Consider the following 24,453-nt stretch of genomic DNA (forward strand, 5'->3'; position numbering starts at 1 on the left):
TACAAAGAAAAATTCTAAAACCCTATAACCTGAAAGAAAACCCCAACAAGAAATAGATAAATATTTCTACAAACTATATTCTCATACAACCAATCATCAACATGATAATAATTTAATAAAATAAGTCATGTAATATATAGAATAGATTGAAATTTAGATACATACCTAAATTTGAATTGAGATTTGAATATGACTATTCGATTTTGAGTGGTCTATGAATTCAGGAATTAGGGTTTTCTCTTTTTAGTGTTCAAATTCCTAAAATTGAAAGAATAACAAAAATTGTCAAAGGATTGAAAAAAGAACCAAAGAGAAATTGATGAACAATGATTATTAAGGAGCATCGAACTTGGGCCCTTTTGCCAAAGAGAGATGCGCTCCATTCAACTCCCCTGAGCACGCTGTTGTGCAAATATCCAGACGCTATACTATATATACCATTTATATAATATTAATATATATATAATATAAATATTTTTTTTTTCGGGGGCCCTTAAGAATCGGGGGCCCTGTGCGGTGGCGCCACTTGCACCACCCTAGGGCCGCCCCTGCATCAAATCCTAGAAACGGTAGAGTTGAGAAAATTCTCAAAGTTTTATTGATAAATAAATGATAATGATTATGACATTCAAGTTGTTTATATATAGTGCGTGTTTAGTGTTTTGAAGTCATTTTAACATGTATTTTATTTTATTTTGAAGTCATTTGGTTATTCCCTTTTGAAATAACATATTATGGAACCGGACACCTCCCAACTTCAAAAAATTCAAATATATTTTTCTTAGATGGACCATGGTTGCATGAACTAATGCGCAAGGTGTCCTACCAATGGACCATGGTTGTGAACGGCATATGAACCCTCATCAATATCATAAAAACTTTTTGAGCATGTGTCCAGGCCTTGTGATGTAATGCCAATTATCCTCAAAATCCCTCGAGTGGAGATATTTTTTCCAAGTCAACTAGACAATGGCATGAATTGGTGGATTAATTAAAGTGTCCTCATCAATCTCAGCCCGAGAGAAAATTGATGCAGCACTTGTATTGAAAACATCTATTTTGGAGTCTATAGTTTAAGGTTTTTCAGTGAAAAAATAATAATTATATGGACACGTAAAACCGCGTATAGTTTTCATCAATAAGCACAACATCAACATAGAAAATATAAGTAAAAGATTCAAATCTAAAGAGACAGAGTGGTAAAATGGTACACACTATAAACTTAACACTTTCAAGTTCCTCAAGCTTTGGTTGGAAACTTGATCACTTTGGGCACTCATTATTTGCAGAAGATTCCTATACCCAGAAATGAAAGACTTTTATGGTGGTGGGAAAAGGCATATGCAGGAAATGTGGCTCTTAGGGTCACATTAACCAACCACTAATCGGTGGGTATTTTGCCTTTTTTCAACATGGATATGAAGATAAAGCTACAAATATATCAATTTTGTCATAATTGGATTGCTTACTATAATATCCTTTGGCCCCCAAACCGCCCTCCATGACGCCATCCTTAACCTTTGCTTATGTTAACTATCAGTGAAAATTGGCTGGTAGTCTATTTGTTTTATTTTTTATTTTTTTTGGGTAGCAAAGTTGTCTGTGTTGTTTACAATATCACCATCACACGTCACTGATGATGTTCTTCAATATGACAAGATTGGGGCATCATGCATGCTATAAGATTTTTTGTTGCTTGTGCCTATATGGGATCAGTTGGTCAGAGACAGAAGTATAAGAAAGAAAAGAACTTGATTTAAGGTGTGAGAATTTTGTGACAAAACTTACGTTCATAGAATTGGATATGATATGAAGGCCTTGACTTACATGTTAGTAGTTTCAGGTTTGAATATAGTTTGTGTGTGTGAGAAATTTTCCTCCTCCTGTCGTTTCTACTATCACTTGTGGTTAAAAAAAAAAAAAAAGGATATGAGGAGGCACTTTACCCAGAAGCAAGAAAAGAAAGGGTGGCATGTATGCATGATTTAAAAGTGACAATTTTGTAAGAAAGCTTCTATTGACGATTCGAATATGAAAAGTGCGCTCGCATGGGAGTCCAAGTGAAGATTTATGATCCGTGATTGCGGAAAGGGCTGCAAAAGTGGGTCCTACTCACTTTTTTAGAGAAGAAAAAGTAAATTTAAATTTTAACAACAAAAAAATTTTACATTTTGGAAAATGCCAAATTATTTATTAAAAAAAAAAAGAAAAATTTCTCAGCTTTCAAACTAAAAACATATAAATGTAAAAGATTCTTTAAAAAATTCAAAAATAAATAAAGACAATTTTGTCAATTTTAACTTCTTTTAAAAAATTTCTCCCACCTTTAACCTTTTCCAAACTCTCCAAAGAAAAAAAAAATCAAGTATCTGGTTTTTTAGACTACAAGTCAATGCAGCAGTCAACCCAAATACTTAAGGCCAACTAGTTCACACTAATCAAGGCATTTAAAGTTGTTTAAAAGAAGACACTTTCATTTAACTCACCCACTTGATCCATCACTCATCACTGGGCTTATTTATATGCCATCCCTTTGGCCTTTAGCGGCACTTGTATTTTTCTCCTACTCATTAAATCCAACATGAATCTCTTCCAAAATCTGAATCAAAACCAATCCAAACCCATCCTCAAATTTTCTTCTCTCAGATCTCTAGCCACTCTCACTTAATTCTCTTTGAACTCAAGCCTGATCAAAGAAAGAGCACCACAACCAGCCATGGCCAAAATGAGCAGTTCCAAAGCCAGTAATGGCAGCAGAAAAAACAGTGAACTGCTTCCTTTTGCAGTCCATGTGGTTCAAGGCAGATGGTTCTCTGTGTTTGCCTCCTTTCTTATCATGGCTGGAGCTGGTGCTACTTACCTCTTTGGTGTCTACTCCAAGCAGATCAAGTCCTCTCTTGGCTATGACCAAACAACCCTCAACTTGCTAGGGTTCTTCAAAGACCTTGGTGCAAATGTTGGTGTCCTCTCAGGCCTTATTGGTGAAGTCACCCCAACCTGGTTTGTGCTCCTAATTGGCTCAGCCATGAATTTTGCAGGCTACTTCATGATTTGGCTGGCTGTGACTGCCAAAATTCCCAAGCCAAAAGTTTGGCACATGTGCCTTTACATTTGCATTGGGGCCAACTCTCAAAACTTTGCAAACACAGGAGCCCTTGTCACTTGTGTCAAGAATTTCCCAGCTAGCAGAGGTGTTATGCTTGGTCTGTTAAAGGGTTTTACTGGGCTTAGTGGAGCCATATTTACTCAAATTTACTTGGCTGTCTATGGAAACAATTCAAAATCCATGATTCTTCTCATTGCTTGGCTTCCTGCTGCTCTATCAGTAGTTTTTGTTTACACCATTAGACCCATGAAGCTTGTTAGGCAACCCAATGAGCTCAGAGTCTTTTACCATTTCCTCTATGTCTCAATTGCCCTTGCACTTTTCCTCATGGCTATGATTATAGTTCAAAAGCAAGTTTCTTTCTCCCAAGCTGCCTATGCTGGAAGTGTCACTGTCGTTTGTGTGTTCCTCTTTGTCCCTCTTGGCATTGCCATTAGAGAGGAGCTGCTCCTCTGGAACCTCAAGAAACAACCTGGTGATCCTCCAACTGAGTTGACCATTGAGAAAGCACCACAAACAATTGAAGCGAAAGAAGATGCATTGCCATTAAATTCCTCAAAAGAGCAAAAACAGGACACAAAGATATCTTGTTTTGCTGACATATTCAACAAGCCAGAAAGAGGAGAAGACTACACCATTTTACAAGCATTACTAAGTGTCGACATGCTCATTTTGTTCATTGCGACGCTATGCGGACTCGGGTCAAGTTTGACAGCAGTAGACAATTTGGGGCAAATTGGTGAGTCTCTGGGATATCCAACCAAAACAATAAGCTCTTTTGTGTCATTAGTTAGTATATGGAACTACTTTGGGAGAGTCTTTTCTGGGTTTGTCTCTGAAAGCCTATTGGTAAAGTGGAAAGTCCCCAGACCCCTCATGATGACCTTTGTTCTTCTTCTATCATGTGCTGGCCATCTCCTCATTGCCTTTCCAGCCCCTGGTTCAGTTTATGTGGCATCCGTGATCATTGGGTTTTCTTTCGGTGCCCAACTTCCGTTGCTTTTCGCCATCATTTCCGAACTCTTTGGCCTCAAGTACTACTCTACATTGTTCAATTGTGGACAACTAGCAAGTCCCCTTGGCTCCTATATACTGAATGTGAAGGTCACTGGAATGCTCTATGACAGAGAGGCATTGAAAGAGCTAGCAAAGAAAGGGATGGCTAGGTCTTCGGTGAAGGAGCTAATTTGCCTTGGGAGCCAATGCTATAGGTTGGCTTTCACAATTTTAGCTTCAATCACATTCTTTGGTGCTCTTGTTTCACTGGTTTTGGTGATCAGGACCCGAGAGTTCTACAAAGGTGATATATACAAGAAGTTCACAGAAGAAGCAGAAGATGCATAGATTTAATTTAATTTAATTTTATGGAAAGACTATATATCAAATGTAAGTTTAATCTATTATGAACTCAGAATTGTGGGATCAGAGATTCTTCTCTCAGTTAGTTCACAAATGAACTGCAGTAAAAACTTCTGGAACCTTTTGTTAGTGTTTGAATCCTTAGCTGGGTTTCTATGGAAGATTAGAGTAGAGAGGAAAAAACAGAGAGAATAGAGGAAGATTCAAGCTATATGTATAATGCTCTACTACTCTCAAAGTCTGAGAGTGAGTGTATATTCAGTATCAAAATTCACGCACAAAGGCATGAGTACATAACCGTTAGCTTTAGCTGTACACACACAATCAACAATACAATCTCAGCCTTACACTTGTCATAATCTAGACTAAGTGAATACACAATTTAAAACAAGGCTTATTTACTCTAACTTTACTTAGCTCACAGCTTATACACTAATACTCCCCTTTAAGCTTTGAGCTGATACAACTCCAAGCTTATCTCTGAGATAGTTGAATCTATCTTTTGGTAAGGCCTTTGTAAAAATGTCTGCTACTTGTTCTTTGGTTGGGCAGTATACCAAATCAACAATTCCTTGCTGCAAGGCATCCTTTATGAAGTGATATCTTCTGTCAATGTGTTTAGTCCTTTGGTGAAACACTGGATTTTTAGATATTGAGATTGCAGATGTATTGTCACACTGCAAAGGAGTTGCTTCAGCTTGTAACTCTCCAAAATCTTCAAGAACAAACCTGAGCCATATTGCTTGAGTTGTTGCTTCAGCAACACTTATATACTCAGCCTCTGCAGTGGAAAGTGCAACACAATTCTGTTTCACATAAGCCCATGAGAACACTCCACTACCAAAGGAAAACGCATAGCCTGAGGTACTCTTGCTGTCATCTACTGATCCCCCCCAGTCACTATCACAAAAGCCAACTAAAACTGCCTTCTTGCCTTTCATATAATGCAAACCATAGTCCAATGTTCCTTTGACATATCTGAGCACTCTCTTAGCTACCCCATAGTGCTTGTTAGAAGGTCCATGCATATATCTAGCTAATAGGCTAGCTGCATACATCACATCTGGCCTTGTAGCAGTAAGATACAATAAGCTGCCTACAAGTTTTCTGTACTTCTCTTCATCTGCAGCACCACTTCCATCTTCTTTACTTAACTTTTCAGTAGCCACAAGAGGAATAGAAACAGATTTGCATTCTTTCAATCCAAACTTATCCAACAAAGCAGAAGCATACTTCTTTTGATGAATGAAAATGCTAGATTTTGTTTGAATCACCCCCATTCCTAGAAAATGATGAAGAAGACCCAAGTCTGACATCTCATACTTCTCCTTCATATCTTCTTTGAACTCATCTAGCATCTCTTGATTGTTTCCAGTATACACAATGTCATCCACATAGATGGAGACAATTAGTATATCATGTTCTCTCCTTGTTTTAGTGTAGAGAGTTGCTTCACTTAAGCTTTTCTCAAACCCACACTTAGCAAAATAGCTATCAATCTCTCCATACTAGGCCCTAGGTGCCTGTTTCAAGCCATAAAGCGCCTTGTATAGTTTGTAAACCTTATCTTCCTTGACATTAATCACAAACCCTTCAGGTTGATCAACATACACTTCTTCCTGCAATATTCCATTTAAGAAAGCAGACTTAACATCTAATTGAAATAGCTTCCAACTTCTTTGTGCAGCAAGAGCAATCAGTGTTCTGATTGTATCCAGTCTAGCAACTGGAGCAAATGTTTCATTATAATCAATGCCTGGTTTCTGCACATACCCTTTAGCAACCAGCCTTGCCTTGTTCTTCTGTACAGAGCCATCTAAGTTCAACTTAGTTTTGAACACCCATTTCACACCAATAACCTGCTTATCACTTGGTCTGTCTACAAGCTCCCAAGTCTTATTTTTTTCAATCATGGACAGCTCTTCTTCCATTGCTTTTATCCAAGCCTTATCCTGTGCAGCCTCTTCATATTTTTCAGGTTCCACAATGCAGAGATTGCATTGTGCTAGAATGTCATTTATGTTTCTCCACTTTAATGGAGTATGATCATAGGGCTGAGAGATATCAACATGCTCATGAATGGCATTCTCTTGTTCTTCAGCTTGAGAGAAAATGCAAGGACTAGAAGGACTTCTCTCGACTTCAGTCAACTCATGTGGAATCACTTCAATTCCATTTTCAGGTTGCTTTGGAACATAGGTCATAGCAACAGAATTTTCTGAAGTTTCCTTCCAGTTCCAGGACTTGGTTTCATCAAAAACTACATCCCTTGACAGAATCAGCTTCTTAGTGCTTGGATCAAATACTCTGTACCCTTTCTCACAGGTTGCATAACCCACAAACACACCTTGGACAGACTTTGCATCAAGCTTTTGTCTTCTTTCAGCTGGTACATGCACATAACAGAGTGATCCAAACACCTTTAAGTGACCAATTCCTGGTTTTCTCCCACTATAAGCTTCAAAAGGAGTCATGTTATCAAGGGCTTTTGTAGGTGATCTGTTTAGAATATAGACAGCTGTATGTACAGCTTCTGCCCAGAGAAAGTATGACATGCCTTTATCATGAAGCATTGCCTTAGCCATCTCTACAACTGTTCTATTCTTTCTCTCCACTACTCCATTTTGCTGTGGAGTATAAGCAATGGATAACTGTCTTTGTATGCCTTCAGATTCCAACAACTTGCTGAATTCAGTTGAGAGAAATTCTCCCCCTCTGTCACTCCTTAGGCATTTCACTTTGAATCCACATTGTAACTCCACCATTGCCTTGAACTTTCTGAAACAGATTAGTGCCTCAGACTTGTGTCTTAGGAAATAAACCCATGACATTCTTGTGTGATCATCAATAAGCAACATGAAATATTTATTCCCAGCAATTGATTCATTTTGCATGGGACCACACAAATCTGTGTGTATCAATTCTAGGGGATTCTTAGCTCTCCAAGCTTGTCCTTTTGGAAACCAATCTCTGTGTTGTTTTCCCATTTGACATCCTGCACATACACCATTTACATCTTCAAGATGTGGAAGACCATGCACCATTTCCTTTTCTCTAAGCTGCTTGAGGCTTCTAAGATTTAGGTGTCCTAGTCTCTTGTGCCAAATCCAGGTACATTCAATCACACTAGCCTTCAATGCAATTTGATCAGCTTGCATTAGAGACAGAGGGTAGCATCTGTTACTTTTCATCTTAACCTTGATAACTAGACAATCAAGTGAAGGACCATCAAAGATACAACACTCTCTTCCACCAAATAGCAAATAATATCCATGTTCATCCATCTGTCCCACACTCAACAAATTTTCCTTCAAACCAGGTAGAAACATGACTTCCTTGATGCACTTTCTGCCAGAATTTGTATCAATCATAAGTGAACCTATTACAGCAACATCTACCAGATTTCCAGTGGGCATTTGTACTTTTCCAGTGACATTTGTCCTTACATCCACAAGAAGCTCAACATTTCCAGTCATGTGGTTGCTACAACCACTATCAATGTACCAATTCCCACTCACTTTGACCTCAGTAATTGCACTGTTAGCATAGAACAGATTTCCTGTCACTTCTGCCTGATTAGCACAGTTTGCCTTCTGAACAACCTTGCCTGCTGTGCATTCTCTAGCCCAATGTCCAAACCTATCACAGTTGTGACATTTGGATTGCCCCTTGTATCGACATTCTCCAAAATGAAACTTAGAGCACACCCTGCATTCTGGCTTAACTGTATCTTGTTTCATGAATCCTGCAGAGGTTGAATTCTGTGCAGGATTAGCAAATGACTTTTGCTGGGACTGAGGCTTTGAATCCCACTTCTTGCCTTTTCCATTCCAGTTTTTCTTAGATCCACTTGACTAAGAATTACCCTTATGTTGCTGACCTTTTGAACTCACAGAAAAAGAGCCAAAAGCCTTATCAGTGGCATCGACAGTGTGCATATCAAATCGTTGTTCCTGGCTCTTAAGAATTGCCAGAACCTCCTGTAATTCAACCTTGTCTATACACTTCGTATTCTCAATCACAAGACAGATGGGATCATAAAGTTTGCTAAGACTTATTAAAACCTTTTGCACAAGCCTTTCATTAGGCAATACCTCACCAAACGTCTTCATTTGGTTAATTAGTTCATTCAACCGTGTAAGATACTTAGATAACGTTTCATCATCACGCATCCTAGTATACTCAAATTCACGTCGAAGATTTTGGAGTTTAACTGATCGTACCTGATCACCACTGTGATATTCACCATATAGCAGATCCCATGCCATCTTTGCTGTATCAGCATTGGCAATTCGAGGGAATATTAGATCCGAGACTGCATTCTGGATAATACCCAGAGCTTTCGCATCTCGCATGTGTTCTGCCACAGTTTTCTCATCATCTTCCTCTTTTGCGCTTCCTTCAGCCATCTTCTTCTTTGAATCAGAGATCGTAACCCCCTTTTCAACTAATTTCCATAACCCATGAGATTTAAAGATTGTCACCATCTTGATTCTCCAAAACTCGTAGTTCTCACCGGAGAAGATCGGAGTTCTCACCTCAGAACCTCCAGATCCAGCCATCTCTAGGCTTAGATGATATGAATCTCAAAATCAAAATAAAAAACGATGGGGTTCAGCGATTTCACCTGAACCAGAACAATGGGGTTCAGCGATTTCACCTGAACCAGAACGAGCTTGAGTGCAGCTCGATTGCAGCAACGTCGCACGGTCTATGCCCAGATTTCAGATCGAACCTAGCTCTGAGGCCATGTTAGTGTTTGAATTCTTAGCTGGGTTTCTATGGAAGATTAGAGTAGAGAGGAAAAAACAGAGAGAATAGAGGAAGATTCAAGCTATATGTATAATGCTCTACTACTGTCAAAGTCTGAGAGTGAGTGTATATTCAGTATCAAAATTCACGCACAAAGGCATGAGTACATAACCGTTAGCTTTAGCTGTACACACACAATCAACAATACAATCTCAGCCTTACACTTGTCATAATCTAGACTAAGTGAATACACAATTTAAAACAAGGCTTATTTACTCTAACTTTACTTAGCTCACAGCTTATACACTAATACCTTTCCTGGTGAACAGAAAAACCTGTTACAAATTATTGTAATGATATATATAGATAAGTCGTGGCCCAATGTTTTTGGATTCATGTGGCTTTTTCCCTTTTTGCTTCTACCTTTACAGATGCTCAATTCTGTCTGTCATGAGGTTTGGCTATGATTTATGGTTCATCCGTCGTTACTATTGTTGTTAAAGAAATTTAATTCACGGACTATATACAACACCATGTATTACTACAAACCTTGCCAACTGACTAACTATTAAGCAGGAAGGGAAGGCCAAGGAAGTTGGTGATCTGATGACTGGGGACTGTTCCTATATATATTGTTCACCAGAATATTTTGTCAGACCTACCGCGAGTGAAAGAACAGTTCGAAGTGGCGGTCCAAATGGAATCTTATGCAAAAATAGCTAAAACCCCTCTCAACAATGGAAATGGATTAGGCATTGAAGTGTCACTATTGATAATGAACATGCAACCGAGATCAATAGGATCCTCTCCTTATATTTTCTGTACAGAGAACCATAATATCAATACTGAAAATACAAGGATCTTAACTCAAAGAGACGAGCGGCAAAAGGTGGATGCTAAGCTACATAGATTCTACAATTGCATTTGTAAATGATTAGTGGGGAAATGCATGACCAAGGGTAGGGTATAAAAATGAACCTTTTAGGTCCTACAAGTATTATTCTTGGAAACTTTGATCCTTTCCTGCACTTGACTTGACTGCAGCAGAATCTGACCCAGAAATGAAAGATTTGGGGTCATATTACATATTTATTCATGTAATTTGGCAGGAATCTCCTTAGTTTAAGAGGTTGCTCCCCTCTTATTGATAGAAGTGGAGTTCACATTATATCTTGGGAAAACAGAATGCTCTGATATATGCTGGGAGGGAGGTTGCCTCTCATCAAGCATGTTCTTTGCAACATCCAGGTGTTTTAGGCATTCATCCCACCTCATGCTTCCTAGGAAGGTTGAGATCTTTCCTTGAGGTGACTTGGGTTTTTATGTAATTGCCCCCAAAATCTGAGGGAGGCCATGGCATTAAGAGCCTCCATTGCTGGAACAAAGCCTTAATGCTTCCTTTGAAAGTTCATAGAAATCCTATAAAATTCAACAATAGATCAACCTGAAATTGAATGAATTGTCCTTGTACAAAGCCTGACACTAGACTAGACTTCCCAGGTCCAGCATCCCCAAGAAGAACCTCAAGCACAGTAACAAACATCACTGATATTTTTTCGAAAGGGAATTATGAAAGAAAATTAATAAGCAAAAACAAAAGAGAACTTTTCATCGCATAATACTTTGTTACTTTTCTTCATGTGAAAAGCTATGATTCTTGCCTCAATATTAACCAGACCAAGATAAACAAGAAGAAAGAAAAAACAAAACTTTGGCCTACTAAACAGCTAGGCCAAAGTTTAAAACCCAAATTAAAGATCATTATAAGTTCATGAAAGCAACCAAAATCCATAAAGAAACACGTAAACCCGGGTATGAACTAGCATGGAAATCACAAGCATCTCAATATACATGCATAATTATGCAGACCAATGTCAGAGATAAGAAAGGTGACGATCTAAAATCTAAAGTTGAGACTCAAATCAGGCCCATATCAGATTATTTCATAAGACAGCAATTGATCATCCAAGCAAAATCCGTGAACAAAATAAACCAAACCCATGTCAAAATTCTCATTGAATCAGACACAGACCGCTCAAAATTCCAATATTTCCTAGGAAGTTAGAAACCCAAACAAAACCTACAGAGAACAAAAGACAAGAAGGAACACATCAAGAACGCAGACAGACCAATCAGAAATCACAAAGGTTCATAAAATTAAAAAGAAATCAGGCTCCAGGAAAGGGATTCTTTCAGAGCTAAGGTTTATGGAAGTCGCTTTATGAGGTCCGGGGACCCTTGCATTCGGGGTTTTGGAGAGGAAAGCAAAAGTGTCGTGTGGGCTTTTTAGAGCAACTCCACCCCTTAGGGCAAAGTCTAAGGCAAGGGCAAGCAAGGGCTGACACTATTCACGTGAATACTGTCAGCCTTGCTATTTGTGGTTCTACCCACAAGGGCAAAGTCTAGGGCAAGTCTAGGGCAATTACTATTCATTGTACTTTATTTTCTATTTTTTTATACTTTAAATCATTAATTTTGATAATCTTTTGTAATTAAATTTTCGGATAAGATTTTCGGATGTGAATCTCAGTTGCCACGTGTCTTATTCCAGATAAAATTTTCGGATATTCATTAATAAAAATTATAATATCAGATTTCCGATAAAATTTTCACCCTCTAAAATTGTGCCACGTGTCCCATGTCAGATAAGATTTTCAGATATTTTTTAAAAATTATAATCTCATATTTCAGATAAGATTTTCACCCTCTAAAATTGTGCCACGTGTCATCTCTATCTTCTGAATCCCTCTATATAACTACACCATCAACACCACTCCTCTCACACCATCTCTGATATATTCCTTCATTTCTCAGATTTTACAAAACACATTATATTCTCAATGTCAAACTTCAGGAGGGTGTTGGAGAGGCAACAGAAAGAATGGAAAGAAATCCGGCGTAGACGTGAGGAAGAAGATCGGGACGCCGATGAAGAAGAGGAAGAAATGCTTGAAGTAGCGGCGGTGTGTATGATGAATCAATCAAGCCAACACCATCGTCGTCGTGCCCCGAATGTGGACAGACACAGAGAGTCTCGGGGTAAGAATCTCTTGGAGGATTACTTTATCCCAAATTCGTTATATCCTGCTCATAAGTTTCGAGAGAGATATAGAATGCAGCCACATTTGTTCCAAAAAATCATGTATGATATTTGTAATTACGATACATACTTCATTCAAAAGCATGATGCTGTTGGAGTTTTGGGTCTTATCCCGGAGCAAAAACTTACAGCTGCTTTGCGGATGCTTGCTTATGGGGCATCTGCAGAGCAGGTGGATGAGATTGCAAGGATGGGAAAATCTACTATCCTAGAGTGCCTGGTGAGATTCTGTGATGCAGTGGAAAATTTGTACACGAGGGAGTACCTTCGCAAACCCACTCCGAGGGACCTGCAAAGGCTTCTACAAAAAGGCGAGGCTCAAGGTTTCCCAGGAATGATCGGAAGCATCGATTGCATGCATTGGCAGTGGAAGAATTGTCCTACTGCGTGGCAAGGAGAGTATGGGAATCGGAAGGGCAAAAAAAGTGTCATTTTGGAGGCCATAGCTTCATTCGACACTTGGGTTTGGCATGCCTTTTTTGGGGTTGCCGGATCTCAGAATGACCTCAATGTCCTTGGTCAATACCCGGTGTTCGACGAGGTATTGACCAAATCAACAATACCGTATACTCTGGTGCGTACTACCTTGCCGACGGAATTTATCCTAGGTGGACGACATTCGTGAAAACAATTCCGAATCCCCAATCCGAGAAGGAAAGAAGCTTTGCTTCCTTTTAAGAAGGTTACAGGAAAGACGTGGAAAGGTGTTTCGGTATCTTGCAAGCTCGTTGGGCAATTATCAGGGGTGCTGCTCGGATGCTAGACGAGGAGGTGCTGAGGAGTATTATGATGACTTGCATCATCCTCCACAACATGATTGTGGAGGATGAGTATGACTACGATGCTCCAGAGGTGTTTGAACCCGATCCTATGAACACGGCGTTGACAAGAATATATGAAAGGCCGATGGGACCAAATGGACTACCAATGGAGCCCGAACTGTTAGTTCAGGATGGTCGATTCAACAACCCCATGATTGATCGTTATCAAGAAATGCAATCTTCATATGTTCACGAAAGACGTCAAGTTGACTTAATCGAGCACTTGTGGCAGATGAAAGGCAATCACAATGGATGAAGGCTAGATTCGTGCTTTGTTTGGAATTATGCTTTGTTTTTAATTATGCTTTGTTTTTGTGTGTTGTGTTTTGTGGAATTATTGCGAGGTCTTTTTTATTATTATGCTTTTATGTATGGTTTGTTTTGTGTGTTGTTTGCAATAAATGAAGGTTTGTTTTTAATTAATCTTTGTGAGGAATGCTCAAATGTTTTTAATAATACAACATTAGAGAATGCTTTTTTGATTGAATAAAAAAGAAACAATACAACAAATTAAAGGATAATACAACAATTTAAAAAAAATACAACAATTATAAAAAAATACAACAATACAATCTAATGGTTTTCATCATTTAGCCAATCCGTATTGCTAGGTCCGTCGTCATGGAAAAGTTTTCTTCTCATCACATCCCTTCGTTTATGCTTCCAATAGGCCTTTGTTTCAGGAGACATATGGCTCGTATCCATGGCCATGATTTTCATCTCTCTTTCATCGTCGTCTTTTTCTTTTGCATGTTGCTTTTCAATTGCAAAGGCTTCCAATCGTGCCTTGTCTGCTTCATCTCTCCTCAAGTCTCTCTCCAATCTTAGAGAGTTGTTCTTAGCTATTTGCTCGAATATTTGAACACAATCAATGTTCGAAGTGGCCCCTCTCTTGGCCTTTGCCGCCTTTCTCCCAATAGGTCTCGGCGGACGTGGGAGTGGTGACTCCGTTTCCATTGGGGAGTCTAATGGCGAATCGGTTGATGGCGATTCGTGGAGCGGCGTCTCATGCAACACAACCGGGGGTGCGGTATGAATAATTTTGAATCTGGAACAATCCTTGACAATTTCCCAACATTGGAAATGCACAAAACTTTTTTTCCCTTGCCCCGTGGCACCGAACCACATTTGTGCTTGTATGATCTATTCAAAATAAATAATTGGAAGTGCATTAAAAAAATATACAATGCAATAAATTATAAACTATTTTGAAATGCAAGAATAAAATTGATTATGTAAATAAATATAGATAAATTGAAAATGCAAAAACAAAAATAAAGATAATGCATGAAATTATAAACTATTTTGAAATGCAAGAATAAAATTGATTATGTAAATAAATAAAGCCAATTAGGAAATACAAAAATAAAATAAACATTGTGCAACAAAAAAGAAATAGAATATGCAATAAAAAAAAGTTATCCCAAATTGATTAAAATGGCAATTAAAAATATTTTACCTCATCGGAAAGATTCGCACCGCTCCGAATGTTCTCCTTTGCTTTTGTCAAGGCATTTCTCCATTTCCCTAACTCTTTGTTTAGAATTTTTCATCTACTAGACAAAGCCATTTCGGTCCGAATGGAACCCGATCTTTGACAAAATTCTTCATGAATTTTGCTCCACATATGATGGAACTTCATCTCATTGCCCGTGATAAGGTCATGACTAACGTTCACCCAAGACTCGCACAACGCAATATCTTCCTGGGTTGACCACGAGCCTCCGATTTCAACAGAAGATGCCATTTGTTTATTTTCTACAAATGAAAAGTAGTACAAAAATGTGAGTGGATAGTAAAAAATATTGGAAGGAGAAGAGTTTGTATGGAATTGGTGTGGAAAGTGGAAAATATGAGTAGAGAGTAAAAAATATTGGAAGGAGATGAGTTTGTATGGAGATTTGGTGTGGAAAATGAATTATGTGAGTGGAGAGTAGAAAATATTGTATGGAGAAGAAATTGTATGAAGATTTGGTGTTGAAAGTAGATAAAATGGTTAGGTATTTATAGGGAAAAAATACATACATTTTTGGTTTTTTTTTTTCGAATTTTTTTAAAATTTTTTAGGCCAAAAAAATGAGAACCGTAGGATTTCTGAAAAAAAATCCAATCGGAGCCACCCGGTGCCGACACGTGGCAGGTAACCGTTGGTGCTGACGTCACGACGACGTCAGCGCACTTCAGTCAAATTTTTTTACCGTTGGCGCGTGTAATACACGCGCCAACGGTAAAAAAATTTGAATTTACTGCGCTGACGTCATCGTGACGTCAGCTGAACTCAGGCTCGAGCCCAATCGATTTTCGCCCTTGGGCCTGCCCGAGCTCGTGGGACCCGCAGCTTGCCCGGGCTGCATTGCTCGCGCTGGAGCTAGACTTGGGCTGATTTTTGCCTTTTGCCTGGGCCAACCCCTGGCGCTGTACATGCTCTTAAGAAGCAACGGTGAAAAACTCAATACAACGGTCTTTTGAAAACCATCGCATCCAATGTGTGTATTCTGTGTCGTGTTTTAACGTTTCTGGAGGAAAATCCTCAATGCTTTTTGTACATTATGGAAATAGCCAGATTCTTCTTTCTACCCCGGGGAAAGGGAAATGTGCAGTTTTCATGGTTTGAGAATTGGCACCAATCATTGAGGCCTACCAATCCATATGGAATAATGTTTTTCTCTTATAATTTGATAATTTTGGGTCCTAATGCTTTATAGTCACGCAAAGTTGTCTCCCACCCAAAATGTGATATATAAACCCATGACTATTTTATTTACACACCCTAAAATTCCGGCACCCTAAATAACTTTATAAACGTTAGATGAATCACGTATAAACCATGAATTTATAACAAAAGGAGTGTGATTATTTAGGGTAAAGCAAAAGACGACCCTTTTATTAGTGTTAAGTTTCTAAATATTTCATTTTAAAAGGATAAAGCAATAAAGTTATACAATTAAAAATATTAAATGCAAGAATAAATAAAAAAATAAAAGAAAACCATGTCCTGCATTTTGGGAAGCTAGCATTTTGAATATATTAAAACAAAAGTTATAAAACTCGTTCTAAAACTAAAAAACAACATAAGAAACAAAAGAAATTTCATATGTGTGCGCCAAAGGACTGGTATAAATTTTATGCAACACAATTTAGATTGATGCATGGGCGGGCGAGTATCAAGAGACTAGTTTAAAATATGCACCATATTTACGCAGGTTAAAAGACATGTTGATAAGCTAGTTGTTCATAAAAATAAAATCACGCTGGTTGTTCATAGAAATAAAAGGGTGACGTAGTGGAGGGTTTCCGAGGACTGAAACGGAAGTTTTCGGTTGGGGTGGGTGATTGCCCAGATGAGGGGCAAAGATAAGTGGCAAGTGGCAACTTATAAAGTTGCAACGATACTGGTCTTATTGTCTTTTTGTCCCCATCATAGTATTAAATGCCGATATTTTCGCCGATATTTCGGCGAAAATATCGTTTTTTTGGACAGACGATATTTTCGCACACAATCTTCCATTTATCGTCAATATATCGATAATTTCGTCGATAATTTCGAGGATATTTCGGCTGCGATATTTTCGTTCAATATTCTGCTTCAAATGGTCAATATATCGCGAGATGAAATTTCAAAAATTAAACATGTAAACTCCCTCACCTGCGCACGCTGGGGCTCGAACCCAGCCCCCTTGCGAAGTTGGCAGCCTCTTAACCACTGCACTGGTCGTCAGTTTGTGATTATTATCTATGTAATCTAATATATATAATAACTAAATGCGAGCTGGTTTTCAAGTTTCAACTTTTCAACTACTCACCACGTTTCAACTAACTCATTCACTCCACCATTCAACCACGAGATGAGGACCATGGGAGTAGGCGGGCAGGACCAGGAATTGGTGCCATAGGGAAGGACTATACTCGTAGAGAAAGAGGCAAGGCGATTTTGTCAAGTCAAGAAGATGATTCGTTATCTATAACTTCAGACTCTGTTGGAGTGGGAAGTAGTAACTATGATTATACTCATAACCAACCATTTCCCTACCCTTCATATCCCATTCCTCTTGGGAAGGAATCGAGCAGCTCATGGAAAGAATCTGAGACTCAATCTTCAAATGATTTTGCTCATGGACAGCGTCAACCAATCTCGGATCCATATGGGTGACATGTTAACAATTACATGCAAAATTATTTTGGGGATTTATCATTCGATGACTACTCTTCATAATACACTTACTCTACACATAGAGATGATGAAGATAGTGAAAGTTTTGAACCTCATAGGAACTCTATGTGGTACTAAGTCATTTATGTATCTTACCATGCAATGTATAAAATGTAAAATATTGTCGTAAATTATTATATATAAATGATTGTGGTGTGTTTAATCTTCTTTCATTAATTACTACATATTTTCTACACTCACAGTGTTTGTCAGCTCGCTATATAATCAACTTAAATTAGTTAAATCCATCATGCAATGCATTTCCTTCCAATTTTTTGTGATAAACTAATAGATAATTGACTAAATAAGCATCCTCCAAAGTTTCAATAAAAATTTCCAAGTTTTTCTTATAATTTCCGTGGTTTTTATTCAATTTTTATCGATATCGATAATATCCCGATATTTCCATCGAAATTTCCGTGTTTTTGGACTACCGATATTTCCGATATCACCGATATTTTATACCTTGGTCCCCATGAACTTATTCTGAACCAAACTAAAAAAATCAGAAATTTGAAAAAGAGACCCCAAAAAAAAGAGTCAGATATTGATGCTTCGTTTAAAATAGGAGAAGGGTGTATCCAATTCAAACTTTTAATGAATTTTATAGAGTTTAAAAGTTTGGAGGTATTCAATTTAGACTTTTAAAAAGTATTTAAAAGTCTAGTGATATTCAATTGTGACTTTTAAAAAGTATTTAAAAGTTTGGTGGTATTCAATTATGATTTTTAAAAAGTATTTAAAAATTTGGTGGTATTCAAAAAGTTAATGACTCTTAAAAAACTTATTAAATGAATGACTTTTCCATACTTTTAAGGCTAATTATTAAGAGTAAAAATCTTGTCAATTTACTAGTAATTTTTATCAACTCTATGAAAATATTTAAGAATTTATCATTTTTATAAAAGTTATTCACTTAAAAACAAGTCTTAATAAGTAGGAATGGGATACATCCCTGCTTGCTTCGTTCCAACGCATCAATCAATTCAATATTTCTTCACTTGAGTCTTTGTGCCTGAAAACCCTCTTCTTCCCCTGACTTCCGAATTCGGCAATTTTTCTTTCATCTCCCAAATTCTTCCGCTTCGAGCTGCCTAGACTTTTCAGTCTTCATAAGGAAACGGTAATTTTTTTGTTTTCAATTTTGTTGGATTCTTTTATTCTTTTCGATAGAAACAGATTAGGGGTATGGTGTAAAATTCATTGTTGGGTTTTTTTTTCCCCTCTGATTGTCGAAAATCGTATTGAGTTTTCGATTGTATGTGAATAGTGAGCTTTGGTTTTGCATATGTGAATTCAGGGATTGTATATTGTAGAATTTCATGACAAAATCATGTTCAAAATCAGCTTAAGTGGATCCATTTTCGGACACAAAAAAGATTTAATATTTGGAAACTTTATCATCGTTTTAAGTTTAGTATGTTTTGTACAAATTTTGTGCCTTTTCGTGGGTTTTCATTGAGGTTGCTCAATATTTTGTTCTTTTTTGTTTGACAGTTTGTTGGGTTCCTTGGATTTGATGGATACCAATAATTGGAGGCCTCCTCAAGTTGGAGAGGCCCCCATGGATGCAGGCGATTGGAGGAGTCAACTGCAGCCGGATTCAAGGCAAAGAATTGTAAACAAGATGTATGTGTTTCTTTCGTAAGAAAAAAGCTTAGTGGATTGAATTATTTATCCTGAATTCACTTCCGTTGTTAGGAACACTACCTCCATGCCTTGGTTATTAGTAACTTATTTTAAATGTATGGCATGTGAAGAATGGATACATTGAAGAGGCATCTCCCTTTCTCTGGTCATGAGGGATTACAGGAGCTCAAGAAAATTGCTGTAAGGTTTGAGGAAAAGATTTATACTGCTGCCACAAGCCAGGTACTTCAATAACTCTTGGGTCCTAATTTTTCTTTGTATATGACAAGTAACTCTACTTAGATATGTACTGATCTATACATATGTAATTTCTTAAATAAACATGGTCTGTGTTTCAGCTTTCTTTGTATTTTGGATAGCAATGTAGTCTAAGTTTAGCATGGGTTTCTTTTTACAGTCAGATTACCTACGGAAGATTAGTCTGAAGATGCTAACAATGGAGACCAAGTCTCAGAACACAATGCCCAATTCTTTAGAATCCAACTCTGCTGGTAATAGTAACAGGCCCCCTGATCCAGGTAAAAACAACTATGGAAACTGTGCTCCCATTTCACGCACCTATACAACTTTCAGTTACTCTGTGAACTACTACTTTCTTCTCCCAGCATACATGCTTTATGAAATGGAGGGTGGGTTGTTATTCTATTTTATACGTAGCTTTCTTCTTGATAGTTAAATGCTTGAAAAACCATATCGTTTCCTTATTCCCACATTTCTTACCTGAGAAGATTCATTGTTGGTATCTGTTGGCTTGTATGGTGAAATTTGAAGACTGGAATCTGGTTGCTATATCTTTTTACTTAATTTTTTTATATTTACTTTATTTACTTTTTTATCTATTTGGAAATGTTTATTTGGTGTTTATTCTTTCTATTTTACATGAGTAGGGTCTTTTGGTATGCAACCCCAAGTCCCCAATCAAGGGCAATCACTCTCTGTGCCGTTGCCAGCTAATCAACCTCAGCCACATCAACAACTCTTATCACAGAACATTCAGAATAACATTCCAGCTGCTGGAGTTCAAAGTTCTGCTGGCTTATCATCTGCTCTACCTCCTTCATCCGGTTTAACCCAGACTCCTATTCCAAGTATTGTTGGGCAAAATCAAATCATGCAGAATATGGGCCAGGGGGTACCCTCCAATATGTTTGCTACTTCTCAAAGGCAATTGCCAGGAAGGCAACAGGTAGTTCCACAACAGCAGCAGCAGCAGCAGCAATCCCAGAATTCCCAGCAGTATATGTACCATCAACAGTTGCAACATCCGCTTTTGAAGCCCAAATATCAGCAGGGAAATATCCCACAACTTGTCCAACAACAGCAACAGCAGCCGAACCTATTACAACCAACTCAGTTGCAGTCTTCTCAGCAACCTGTTATGCAAACATCATCTGTTATTCAACCTGCTGTGGTGCAATCATCTCTCTCTAGTCTTCAGCTGAATCAACAATCTGCAATTCAACAGTCAACACCATCTATGCTTCAGCAGCATCCACAGTCAGTTCTCAGACAGCCTCAACAACAACGGGCCTCTGTTGTTCACCAACAGCAAACATCCCAACAGCCAATATTTCCCCCACAGCAGCAGCAACAGCAGCAGCTTATGGTGCAACAGTCAAATGCTACGAGCTTGTCGCAGAATCAGCTAATCAGACAACAAAACAATGTTGGGGATATGCAGCAGCAACAGCAACAACAGAGGTTACTGAGCCAGCAGAATAACATTTTAAACCTTCAACAACAGCAGCAGCAGTTTATGGCTCAGCAAAGCAACCTTTCAAATATGCATCAGCCACAGTTGGGCCCTCAGAGTAATGTTACTGGGTTACAGCAACAGCAGCACCTTGGAACTCAAAGTGGTAACTCAAGCATGCAAACTAATCAGCACTCTGTACACTTGTTGCAACAAACCAAGGTTCAAGGGCAGCAACAACAACATCAGAGTTCATCTAACTTGTTACCCACTCAAAGACAGCAATCACAGCCTACACAGATGCAGCAATTGGGTTTGCAACAGCAGTCAAATCCACTGCAACGAGATATGCAGCAAAGACTTCAAGCCTCAGGTCAGGTTCCTGGAACCATGCTGCAACCACAAAGTGTAATGGATCAGCAAAAGCAGTTATATCAATCTCAAAGACCCCTTCCTGAGACATCATCGAGTATGATTTTTGCAATTATGTAGTTTCCAACACTTGTAATTGTTGCTTTTCTTATGCATGTGATTTCATGTTATTTAGATTATCATAGATGCATGTTTTGGACAGAATTTTACTTTTCATTTGGGCTGTTGCATTATGGGTCAACGCTGTCACTTTTCTGAGATTTAGCTGGTTTTGTGGTGCGAACAGGCTTCTTATTTGTATGTTTGCTTTTGTGGTGCTACACTTTTTTGGGATGACTTGTGGAGAAATATATTTTGTTATGCCTGCTTGATGTATGGGTCTAGATTCCATGAAAATAATTGAACTTTGGAATGTTATCTTCTCGTATGTGACTTCTTTTATTACAATATACATGGATGCAGAGTGGACTTAGTCAACAGAATGTTTGTGCCGGCTATCATGCCAAGTAGGTGCACTCCACCTTTATACTTTTATAGTTTCAAAACTTAGATAGTTTACTGATTGTTTGCTGTGACCATCACTGAAGCACAATACAAACACACAGTAGAGTTGTGTATACAATCCTGTTAAATAGGTGCATCATCTGTCAAACATGTTTATCCCTGGTTGTGTGCTCTATATTGTTAAACCACATATAATGTCTTTTCCTATGCAAAATGTCCGGTTATATTAAAAGATAGAGCTAAAACAAGCCATGTCAAGTTTACATTTTTAAAAGGTTAATTTGCAATATCTAGTGGACATAAAATTTTGTGAATTGTGTTTGCTAATTAGATCAGTGTGGTTTAAGTTTTATATGAAAGGAATTGAGGGCGTTGACTAATATAGGATGCAGCACACTGGAGGAAAGATAAACGAAGCCAAATACCAAATTCAAGATAAAAATTTCAGCTTTATTCTTGTATTCTCAATATCAATTGGCGGAACTAGGGCTCAATTATAGAGTTGACCCGGTTAGATAGGAAATAGGCTTTATGGGCTTCGGTTACTCCTGTTTTTAAGGATTTGGCTATCTCTTCTATCATGCGAGATTTGTTAGCGGTTGTGAAGTGATGTGTTGCTCTTTTTTTTTTTCCTGGGTGGCCTTTTTGTTTGCTTTTGTACTATTTTCCTTTGTTTGTTTTGATCTTGAGGTTGCTGTTTTCTTTTGTTTTGCTCTTGTATATTCCTTATCCAGTTGCTTGTTTCTTTGTTTATCTCTTTGAATTTATATAGTTTCTATTCCAAAAAAAAATATATAGGAAATAATCCACAAGGATAAGGAAATAGTAAGCCTACTAACAGAATAGATTGTATGTAAATAGCCTTGTTACTAGTTTTGCGTCTACTCTTAAAATAGGCATATAGACCACCTTGAGTCCCATAAGTATACCTTTCAACTCTGGTGCTTCTTGTTTATAATAAAAGTTGCTTGAAGATTTTATATCTTTGACTTTACTCATGAAAGCTGAAGCTTTTGTTTCCTTTCACTTCAGGTTTTGCATCTTTGTTTTTTCTTGACTTACGGTGTTAGAGGAAATGTTCTTACATATTGTTAAGCTCTTTTCCAAACGCTTCTATTTCTTTGGCAAAAAGTAGATGTGAAACTTTTCCTCATAAGCAGAAACTAGGAGCAAAATCTTATCTGAAGTGTCTTTCATCCCTTTGGTTTTAAAAATATGATTTTTAATTCATGAATTTTGCTTCAATTGGTTTATAGATGAAGAGTTTTTTTATTTTTATTTTTTTATTTATTATTATTATTATTATTATTATTATTTAATTTTTTAAAATATAATTTTTTTTTTTTAAAATATATAAATTTATTGTGGAGCCCTATTATTTTGCTACTTTGTTTATTAAATATACTTGCCATGGATTGTCCACAATCTAGTGTGTGCATAGTCCTGTTCCGCTTTAGCTCGTGAAGCTTCTACTGTGTCCTTAGACTGCTCATGTAATGAAATGATATTTTTAATTTTATTTTACAAACATACATTTTGAACTATTTTGGACAGGATAGTTTTCCATTTTTCTTTATGAATGTTCTGCAGACAATGATTTTTCTCAATCATAACCGTCTATGTGCAAATATCTGACATATTTCTGTATATTTTGTAGCATCTCTAGATTCCACTGCCCAGACTGGACATGCAACTGGGGGTGATTGGCAAGAGGAGGTCTTTCAAAAAGTAGGATGCCCTGACTTGTTGTCCATTAAATAGCATTCACGTCGGATATAAGATTAGAAAGAAAGAGAAGGCGCAATTCGGGGTTTGGCTATTTGTGTTGGGATTATATACAGGATTTGTGGGGAATGTAATTAACTGCTGTAACAAGGGTAGATACTGGTGATCATATAGGAATATATAAAAATGCATGGTTTAGTATAGAAAAAAGGGCATAGAAGGTAATATAACTTAGGAATACACTTTTCAGGAAAATTGCGTTCACATGTGATATAGGATTGAAAAGGGAATTGACGGCAGGGTTTGCTGGGATAACAGTAAATATTGGTAGGAATACATATACGTTGTGTATGGGTAGAAAATCAAAATTTCTATTATTTTCAGTAGAAAGAAGATTACATTCCCATATTACTATATTATTAAAAAGGAAGTTAGGGTAGGTTTGGCTGTCTTGGTAGGATCGTATTCAGGTTCTATCTGAACTGTCCATACCTTATGTACAAGCATGTATGAAGTCATACTTTCCAAATTCGTTGTTGCATGCATGAGCTCTTTTCCGTTGGCACTGTATTTTGAAGCATTGGACAGGAAAACTTATAGATGCATGAGCTACTACGAAACAAAGAAATCTGGTGATATTATGGTATCTGCAAGCATGTAGCTACAACAAAGTCCTTTCTAATTATCTTTGCCTTTCTGACTCGATTTTTGCAGATCAAACTCATGAAGGAGATGTACTTACCCGAAAGTGAAAAAATTGCTACTAAACTTCTGCAGGTTTGTAATCACTTCATTTTTTTTTCCCTATACTATTTGTTGCTTAACGTTTACCATTGAGCAGTCTTTCTCTTTAAGGATATTGTGGTGATGGTCGATGATAGATCTCTCCAACTGGATCTACCTTTTACTTATTCCAGCCATGTATACTGTCTACATGGGACTGCTACCCCACCAACAATGCCAATAATATTTTACCTTTTTCAGTTACAAATTGTATTTTGGCTTACTCATCATATATGTTGTTCTCTCTGTTTGCGAGCATGGTTCTCTTCCACAACCGCCAAAATCATAGCAGCTTGACAAACTGAAAATGTTCAGGACCATGTTGGAGCGCCTCATATCAGTCTTACAGATTTCCAAAAGTAGCATTTCACCCGGTTT

At 37.6% G+C, this 24,453-nt stretch overlaps 2 protein-coding genes across 3 annotated transcripts; both read left to right on the top strand.

Moving 5' to 3' along the window:
• On the top strand, positions 2,249 to 4,764 carry LOC18774342 (protein NUCLEAR FUSION DEFECTIVE 4). The gene has a single exon (XM_007208444.2). It carries the CDS (start codon positions 2,717 to 2,719, stop codon positions 4,448 to 4,450), a length of 1,734 nt encoding a protein of 577 aa, XP_007208506.1. The 5' UTR covers positions 2,249 to 2,716; the 3' UTR covers positions 4,451 to 4,764.
• Positions 18,303 to 24,453, top strand: LOC18775383 (mediator of RNA polymerase II transcription subunit 15a). Of its 2 annotated transcripts, XM_020566417.1 has the most exons (8): positions 18,303 to 18,471; positions 18,846 to 18,977; positions 19,109 to 19,220; positions 19,396 to 19,516; positions 19,886 to 21,160; positions 23,225 to 23,295; positions 24,007 to 24,069; positions 24,391 to 24,453. In XM_020566417.1, exons 2-8 carry the CDS (start codon positions 18,868 to 18,870, stop codon positions 24,436 to 24,438), a joined length of 1,800 nt encoding a protein of 599 aa, XP_020422006.1. In that variant the 5' UTR covers positions 18,303 to 18,471; positions 18,846 to 18,867; the 3' UTR covers positions 24,439 to 24,453. The 2 variants fall into 2 exon arrangements, with proteins under 2 accessions (XP_020422006.1, XP_020422007.1); XM_020566418.1 differs by lacking the exons at positions 24,007 to 24,069; positions 24,391 to 24,453 and adding an exon at positions 21,526 to 21,569 and having other exon boundaries at positions 23,225 to 23,289.

The sequence above is a fragment of the Prunus persica genome, chromosome G6 (genome assembly GCF_000346465.2).
Source record: "Prunus persica cultivar Lovell chromosome G6, Prunus_persica_NCBIv2, whole genome shotgun sequence".
Taxonomy (NCBI): Eukaryota; Viridiplantae; Streptophyta; class Magnoliopsida; order Rosales; family Rosaceae; genus Prunus; species Prunus persica.

Excerpts from the sequence above, each read along its gene's own strand:
- LOC18775383 (XM_020566417.1), top strand. The coding sequence starts at position 18,868 with ATGGATACCAATAATTGGAGGCCTCCTCAAGTTGGAGAGGCCCCCATG. Across the intron at positions 18,978-19,108 it reads CAAAGAATTGTAAACAAGAT|AATGGATACATTGAAGAGGC; the intron begins GTATGTGTTTCT and ends TGGCATGTGAAG. Across the intron at positions 19,517-19,885 it reads TAACAGGCCCCCTGATCCAG|GGTCTTTTGGTATGCAACCC; the intron begins GTAAAAACAACT and ends TTACATGAGTAG.
- LOC18774342 (XM_007208444.2), top strand. The coding sequence starts at position 2,717 with ATGGCCAAAATGAGCAGTTCCAAAGCCAGTAATGGCAGCAGAAAAAAC.